This window comes from Anastrepha ludens, chromosome 5, assembly GCF_028408465.1.
Source record: "Anastrepha ludens isolate Willacy chromosome 5, idAnaLude1.1, whole genome shotgun sequence".
Lineage (NCBI taxonomy): Eukaryota > Metazoa > Arthropoda > Insecta > Diptera > Tephritidae > Anastrepha > Anastrepha ludens.
Genome location: NC_071501.1, coordinates 122678600 through 122687188, shown reverse-complemented (window position 1 = coordinate 122687188; position 8589 = coordinate 122678600). Strand labels below are relative to the sequence as shown.

At 36.4% G+C, this 8589-nt stretch overlaps 1 protein-coding gene across 1 annotated transcript; it reads left to right on the top strand.

Moving 5' to 3' along the window:
• The first annotated feature begins 4082 nt into the window (after positions 1-4082).
• On the top strand, positions 4083-8208 carry LOC128864883 (uncharacterized). The gene is made up of 3 exons (XM_054104643.1): positions 4083-6073; positions 7703-8088; positions 8192-8208. Exons 1-3 carry the CDS (start codon positions 4083-4085, stop codon positions 8206-8208), a joined length of 2394 nt encoding a protein of 797 aa, XP_053960618.1.
• Positions 8209-8589: the final 381 nt, after the last annotated feature.

The window sequence follows — 8589 nt, the reverse complement described above, 5'->3', positions numbered from 1 at the left end:
TGCCCATGCGCCGGTTTGAAATTTGCAGTTTATAGTCAGAAACCATAAAATTGAAAATTTGTACACGAAAACGTTAGTTCATAAAGTACATTATGATTCGTTCTTTTGGGCAATACAAATATTTTTAAACAAATCTCTTTCTACTTTCTGATAGTCTACAAAGAGCGATTAAAAACATCACTCCACCCTAGTATGCCTACATAAGTACATATACGTTGCATGTTCTTGTTCTAGCTGAACAATTGCCTTTCCAAACTTTGATTCACATAAAAATATTACTACAAATATTCCAAATTAATGAGAAATATCTAAGGATATTAGGATCGAAATTGGTGTGAGTACACCGATAGTTATAAAAGTTCACGGACAACAATTTTCGCCCAACTAAACCATCCCTCAATAAAGAAAATCGAAAAGCTGAATAAAACTAAATTTAGTCTAGAAACTTCTTACTCTAGACAAAATATTCGCGGTTCAATTGTCTTTGCTGTCCCTTTCGACTTAACAATTGCGTTATGAAGTGAGTTGCTGAGCGGCAGGATGCGACGGAGCTGCAGCTTTTGAAACATTCGAATCGACATTCGTATAACGGTCGATGTTCTATGAAGCGATCGAGCGGCACCTGAAGCAAACGCAACTGCAGGAAGAGCACCGCAACGAAGGTATCGAGGCCTTGGCCGTTTTGCTGCAGTATGCGGTGTGCGATGTAAGTACAGGATACAACAACACTTCTATACATGTTGATGCATCTCATTTCTACAAACAACCATGCATATGTATGTATGTAAGGATGTCTTTTGTGAATTCAGAAATAAGTTTGAAGGCTGCCTTTGACACGGATCAATTAACTACGAATTTAGGGCGGGTTATTCGTCAAGTAATTTATTTTATTGCGTTTACGGATCCTTGCAAAAAAAACTCTTATATTTATGGTTTTTCCAAATCCGTTTTGGCGACAAAAGCACGTGTCAACAACTGTTTCTACACAAAACAGACAAATGTCATTGTTTGTATGTAGCGGATACTCGAATCCAAAACACCCCAAGGACAAGTGCTCGCGCGTCAAGTGCTAATTAAGTAATACCCACTAAAACACAATAGCTGTGCTAGTGGCTGGGCAAAATATGCGCGGCTCAGTTGTCCTTGCTACTCCTTTCGGCTTAATAGCTTAACAATTGCGTTGTTTTTATGTGGTGACTACCGAAAAAACCTTTTTATTGAGGCAAAGGTGCAACTATAAAGGGTATAATCAGTAGAACAACTGATCTTTTGTTTTTTTCTTGGGAAGTTCTATTTTAAATGTACAAGTGATCTGTTTCTTTGTTTTTGTTTTATGTGTTTCTTTACCTCCTGTTTGCAACGGACTACCGTTTTGATTGTACTATTGCCATAATCTTACGCGGATTCATGGGACGGTGAAAATAACTTTGCATTACCTGCAGAACTATAGAGTATATAAAGCCAAGCCATTGCAATGGCAGCTCAATCAGCGCTCAGAAGAGTTGCATTTAAGTCGTTCTAAGTTAGTGAGTTTTTCATCGAGGGCCAACAAAGAAATGGACGATTTATTTTCACCCAAGTCACCTGCGATTGAGGATTCAACCGAAAAAGAAGATGCCGTTTTGTGGGTGGACGAAGGCACTGGTTCTTCTCGCACAGTTGAGCGCAGTCCTTCGATACATCATCCGTCGTCTGGAGACGCCAACACCATGAATAGACTAAGATGTGTTCCAATAGACCGACTGCGTTCACCAGGAGACGAGGAACCTGCAGTGACTCAAATCTTTAGCACAGCTCGCGAAGTGCACATTGAAGACGCGATCTGGGACACGTCACAATTAGATTGGAGTGAGTTATCCACAAACTCAGAGGACGAAAGCAGCTCTGCGCCATCTGATGTTGGTTGGTTGGAAGAAGAGGGCATTTGGTTCTACACACCCTACAGCCATAAATGGTACGCCGATCCGATTTAGAATGGAATGGCGGACCAAAACTGAACGATCTGTTGCGAATATTGCTGCTGTAGCGCAGTGTTGCTGTAAACTTCCTCATTTTTTTTTTAGATTTATTTAATGGGCTATAAAACTGCATGCTCGGAATAGTTGTAAAGAATTTGATTAAGATTTAAAATAATTTGTTAAATTTCTGTAAGTTTTGCATAAAGTTTGAAGCTTTGAATTGTAGTATATAGGATATTTTTGTAAAAAAAAAAAAAAATAAATAAATAGGCAAAACTTTGCAATGGCTATGAAATGTTAGATACTGCTTTTGAATACGTTTAAATAAAAGAAAAAATGTCGCGCTGCTATTGTTGTGAACACAGCTGTATGATTATCTTCCACAAATTTATCTTTTTTGAAATTTGTTTAGTTCTCTCCCCTATTAAAATCCGCAGATATTTAATCAAAGTGATAATAAAAAGGAAAAGCTACTAAAGGAGTTCTTTAAGCGCGCCGCGGTTTACGCTTTCTGCCTGTAATCCTCGACACTGTTATGAAAATATTTATAGATAACCACGTACAAAAAATTACAAGCAGCCAGTTTTAATTAAAATATTTTTTTTTAATTTTGTACAAAGTTTAAAACTTTAAAGTGATATGGGTATTTGTAGTTTCAACTGTATTCTTAAAGAAATAACAAAATAATAACTCCTTTATCGACGACTTAGCTTATTTACGGAAAGATAATACTCCAAACGCCGTTTATTGGGCTAATTTCTGCGAATCTATCGCAGACTATAAATTTAGCGGGTGGAAGTGGGTTTTACTGACGGGTCAAAAGGATTCCACACTTCTTACGCAGTGGTAAAGGAAAATCAGGAAGTTATCACGTACGGCCTTCTATTTTCATTCTGTTCGATTCTCACCGCTGAAGCAATGCTGCGCCAAAAGTAAGCGTAAACATATAATTTGCTCCAACAGTTTGTCCTGCTCCAAGCCATCCAAAACCACAAAAAGTCAAGCAAAATCATCGAGTGTATGAAAGACATACTAATTTCCCATCGGAGCAGCATCAAAATTATGTGAATACCTGGGCATTCCGGCATTCAGATTAACACACTGGCAGATATAATTGCCAAGGACATTTCCCTTACACCAACAATCACATCCGAAGTCTTCCTACCCAGCGACATATATCGTATTCATGAATAGAGGCAAACAAAGTTACTTCGTGAATGATTGTATTATAAACACCATTATTCGAACATTAAGCCCAAACATACAAAACCTGCCTATCCATCTTCGGTACCCACCAACCACATCAACCCCATACACACGGCTCCGTATTGGGCACACCATAGTAACTAGCGCACTCCTATTACAGGGTAGTACATCCAACACCTGCCTCTTCTGCCAAGCCAGGGTCAGTGGGCATCACCTACTGGTGTCTTGCACAGAACTTGCTTCTCAAAGGCATCACCACTTCAACGACACAGATCCTCTCAACTTTTAAAAGATGCCACTGAAGATAACACTAAAAAAAATTTACACATTTCTAAAGGACACCGACCTACTCCATCGTATCTGATCCAACACACTACTGCTGGCGCTGCGTTTGCTTGAGATTACTTATAATTTTATTATCATAAAAATAAAAATAAAAAAATGTAAAAACTCAAATAAAAAAACCTAAATAAAAAACTATTGTAAAAAAAATGTTCTCAGAACTTGACAATATGTCGTGCTACTATTATTTTGACCGCAGCAGCAAAACTTACTATAGAGTATTGATATTTACAGTTAGCCTAAATAACATTGTATAAATGCATATCAATGTAAATAACATAATTTATCTATAACATTCACTCTCACTCTCTTTATATACATACATACATATTCACCTTATTAGTAATCATTGAAATAAGAGTCAATGTTAATAAACTGAATAGTTGTTATTTGAACTGAGAACGAGCTGGTTGTTTTCCTCTATTGATACGCTACATATTGGCGACGAGAATAAAACGGAAAAAAATATAACAGAAGTTGTGTGCAACAAAAACAAATATATTTGTACATATATGTAAATACATATAAAATAAACTAAAACAAAAAAGAAAACAGTAAAATAAAGAAAATCACAACATGCCTCCTAAAGAAGAAAAGTCAGCGAATGACAGCAAGATGGTGACACCAGTGACAATGCTTCAAACGACGAATGTTCCAGAATTTAACCCGAATGTGGAGTCGTGGATTGTTTGGAAGGAACGTTTGGAGATACATTTCTGTGAAGTGAATTGCACAGATGATAATGTAAGGAAGTCGATTTTATTAAAATCAATTGGTGCCGTTCCATACAAAGTTCTACACAGTTTGTGCAGTCCAGCTACTCCCGTGTCAAAATCATTTAAAGAGTTGTGTGAAATATTGGACACACAATACACTCCACCTACTATTGTGTTTAGTGAGCGGAAAATATTTCATATTTCAACGAAGCAAGAAAGTGAATCTGTGGCGGAATGGTATGCTCGTGTAAAGATGTTGGCACTTAATTGTAAATTTGGGGTCAATTTAGATGCATTTGTGTTAAACCAATTCGTAATGGGTTTGCCAAATTTCATCTTTGAAAGGCTGTGTGAAGAAGATGAGAATCTCACAATTCAAAGTGCATTAAGAAAGGCGATGATATTAGAGACGAAATGCATAATAAAGGGAGGAAAAGAAGAAACTGCAGTGAATTTTGTCAAGAAGCAAAAACATCAGAAGCAGAACAACAGTAGTAGTGACAACAGAGGTAATGGTGGCAACAGCAACAGAGGCAAATGGGGAAGCAGCAACAGAGGCAGTGGTGATGGTGGCAGCAACAGAGATGGTGGCAGAGATAACAGAGGCGATGGTGAGAGAAAATTTCCTTGTTCTCACTGTGGTTGGCGAAATCATGCATCTCAGTCATGCAAATACAAAGATAGCAAGTGTCATTCTTGTGGAAGAGTTGGTCATTTGGCGTCTGTTTGTTACAATAAAAAGAGAAGTGTTAATTATGTATCTAATGATAATGATGATGAACATGATAATAATGATTTGTTTAATTATTCAATTTTTAGTGTGGCTGAGCGAAATTCGTTTGACGTGTATTCTCTTCCAGTCGTTATTGATGGAGTTAAATTAAATGCTGTTTGTGACACAGGTGCACCATGCACTTTGTTGCCTTTGTCGTTTTACGAGAATAATATTATGGAAAAGACTCTCCGACCATGCAATATTCCATATGTTGACTACAGTGGTGATAGATTGAAGCTGGTTGGCGAATATGATGCGTCGATTACTTTTAAAGGTAATACAAAAACTGTTGTTGTTGTTGTTGTGGATTCTGCAAACCCTCCATTGCTTGGCCGTACGTTTTTACGTTCTTTTAATTTCGAATTATTGCAAATAAACAATATTAATTTCGAAAATAAGTATGCTGCGATCGTCGAACAATTGAAGATTGAGTTCGTCGAGGTTTTTGAAGATAAGTTGGGTGAATTTAAAAATTCGGAAATTTGTTTAAAGGTTGTTGAAAATGCAACACCAGTATTTTGCAAACCCAGACCTTTGCCATTAGCATGGAAGGCTAAAGTTGAGAAACAGTTGCGAGATTTAATCAGTTCAGGTGTTCTCGAACCTGTTGACAACTCTGATTGGGGTACACCTTTAGTACCAGTTTTGAAACCCAACGGTGATTTGCGGATATGCGGTGATTATAAAATCACAATTAACAAGTTTTTAGAGGATTTTAAATATCCTTTACCCAGGATAGATGAGATTTTTGCATCTTTAGAGGGTGGTGAAATTTTCACAAAGCTTGATTTGTCCAATGCGTACAATCAGCTAATTCTTGACGATGAGTCACAATTATTGTGTGCATGGAGTACGCACATAGGTACATTAAAAGTAAAAAGATTACCTTTTGGTGTTAAGACTGCGGCAGCGATTTTTCAAAAGACAATGGAAAGTTTGTTAAGAAACATACCGTTTGTCGTGGTGTATCAGGATGACATTACAGTCACTGGAAAGACTATGCAGAGTCACATTAAAACGTTGAGGCTAGTACTTCAAAAACTACAAAATGCTGGATTGAAACTAAATATCAAAAAGTCAGTTTTTTTTCAATCAAAGATTTCTTATTTGGGCTTCAATATTGATAAAAACGGATTGAGTAAGAATAACGATCGAATTTCGAGCATTCTTTCTGCGCCAATTCCAGATAATATTTCGGAAGTTAGAGCCTTTGTCGGTATGGCAAATTATTACTCAAAATTTATTAATAACTTTGCGAATATGATGTCTCCACTTTATAAATTATTGAGCAAAGATGAGCCGTTTTTATGGTCAAAGAATTGTCAAAAGGCATATGACGCCATCAAGAATGCTGTGACGTCAGACCAAGTTTTGGTTCATTTCAACCCAGATTTACCGTTGGTATTAACAACGGATGCTTCTAATACGGCGGTGGGAGGAATTTTGTCACATAAATTCTCTAGTGGATTGAAACCAATTGCTTTTATCTCCAGAGCATTAAGCAAGAGCGAGAAAAATTATAGTACTCTTGAAAAAGAAGCCTTGTCTATTGTGTTTTGTATTACAAAACTTAAACAATACTTATTGGGAAACACATTTATTTTGAAAACTGATCACCGTCCACTATTAACTATTTTTGGTAACAATAAAGGATTGCCTATCATGGCTTCAGCCCGAATGCAGCGCTGGGCATTAATTTTATCCGGGTTCAATTACACCATAGAATATGTGAAAGGAGTAAATAATGAAGCTGACTCAATTTCGCGTATGCCTCAACAAATGTTTGAAAACAAAATTACGGAGTTTTCATATGTCAACTTTATTGAATCTGAAAAATATTTCAATATGAGTTTTAAGGACATCGCTCGTGAGACGAGACGAGACCCAATTTTATCTAAAGTTGCAGAATGCATTTTGGATGGAACCTTATGTAACTTAAAGGATAATAATTTCACTCCGTATCGTGAAAAGTATACTGAACTCGGTGTGGAGTATGGGTGTGTATTGTGGGGTTACAGAACCATTATCCCCGAAAAATTGCGAACAAAAATTTCAAATGAATTACATTCCTCGCATTTAGGAATAGTAAAAACAAAAGCGCTTGCCAGATCATATATATGGTGGCCATGTCTTGATAAAGATATTGAAAAATTAATTAAAAACTGTTTACCATGTCAAAAACTGCAGCCTAGCCCCGAGAAGAGCAGTTTAATGCCGTGGACGCCAAGTTCTAATGTATGGAGTCGAATTCATATTGACTTTGCTGGCCCTATAAGAAATTTTTATTTTCTAATTGTTATCGATTCATTTTCGAAATTCGTTGAAGTGTTCAAAACGAAGGAAATAACTACAATGTTCACAATTACGAAGTTAAGAGAAATGTTTTCGCGGTATGGATTGGTCGATACACTTGTAACCGACAATGGCCGTCAGTTCACATCGTATGAATTTCAACAATTTTTGTCTGTGAATGGAATAAAACACATATTGACTGCGCCGGGACACCCATCTACAAATGGTCAAGCAGAAAACTTCGTTAAAACGTTTAAAAAGTCTGTATTAGCCAATTTAGATCCAAACAATGATGCAAATTTGGATCAAATTTTATGCAGATTTTTAATGGACTACCGAAATATGACTCACTGTTCTACAGGCGAATCTCCAGCAAAAATATTTTTTGGGAGAAAACTAAAAACTCGCTTCAGCAATCTCAAACCTCCTACAACAAAAGAAAAAATTATTGAGTCTCAACACAACAACATAAATAATCACAAAGGAAATCGTCATGAAACTTTTCAAAAAGGCCAAAATGTAATGGTACGTGATTACCGTAACCCAAATAAGCCTAGTTGGACACAGGCAGTTGTAGAACAACAACTTGGACCTCAATCATATTCATGTACTTTGGCTCACAACAAACATAGTATCAAACGTCATTTGGATCAAATCAGAAACCAGCAAATTCAACAACATGTCGAAACCAACATGCAAATGATATCAGACAACAACACAGCTTTGACTGTAGTCAATGAGATACCAACGATGGAAGATTTTTCACGCACTCGAAGAGAACTCAGACCACGTGAAGGAGGTAGAGTAGTTAAAAATTTAAAAATTTAAATTGTATTTGAAATTTGCAAACGCAGTTGTTTTTAATTTTACAATTTTATATTACACTAAATTGTTATTGTTAGCAACAGCTTTAGGATGAGCATATAGAGTATTGATATTTACAGTTAGCCTAAATAACATTGTATAAATGCATATCAATGTAAATAACATAATTTATCTATAACAATCACTCTCACTCTCTTTATATACATACATACATATTCACCTTATTAGTAATCATTGAAATAAGAGTCAATGTTAATAAACTGAATAGTTGTTATTTGAACTGAGAACGAGCTGGTTGTTTTCCTCTATTGATACACTACACTTACTGAGATCTTTAAAGCGGTCTGCATAGACATATACCATAAATCGCGTGCTACAGTAGGTATCCGCCTAGACGAATATTCGCGCGTAACGACAATTCCAATAATAACCCTTTCGATTGTCCTGCAAAGTGCTCTCAAATATTCATTTTCTT

Bases quoted from the DNA above. Each gene is read 5' to 3' on its own strand.
- LOC128864883 (XM_054104643.1), top strand. From the start codon at position 4,083: ATGCCTCCTAAAGAAGAAAAGTCAGCGAATGACAGCAAGATGGTGACA. The intron at 6,074-7,702 runs GTCAGTTTTTTT...AACTCGCTTCAG, and splicing joins TTGAAACTAAATATCAAAAA to CAATCTCAAACCTCCTACAA.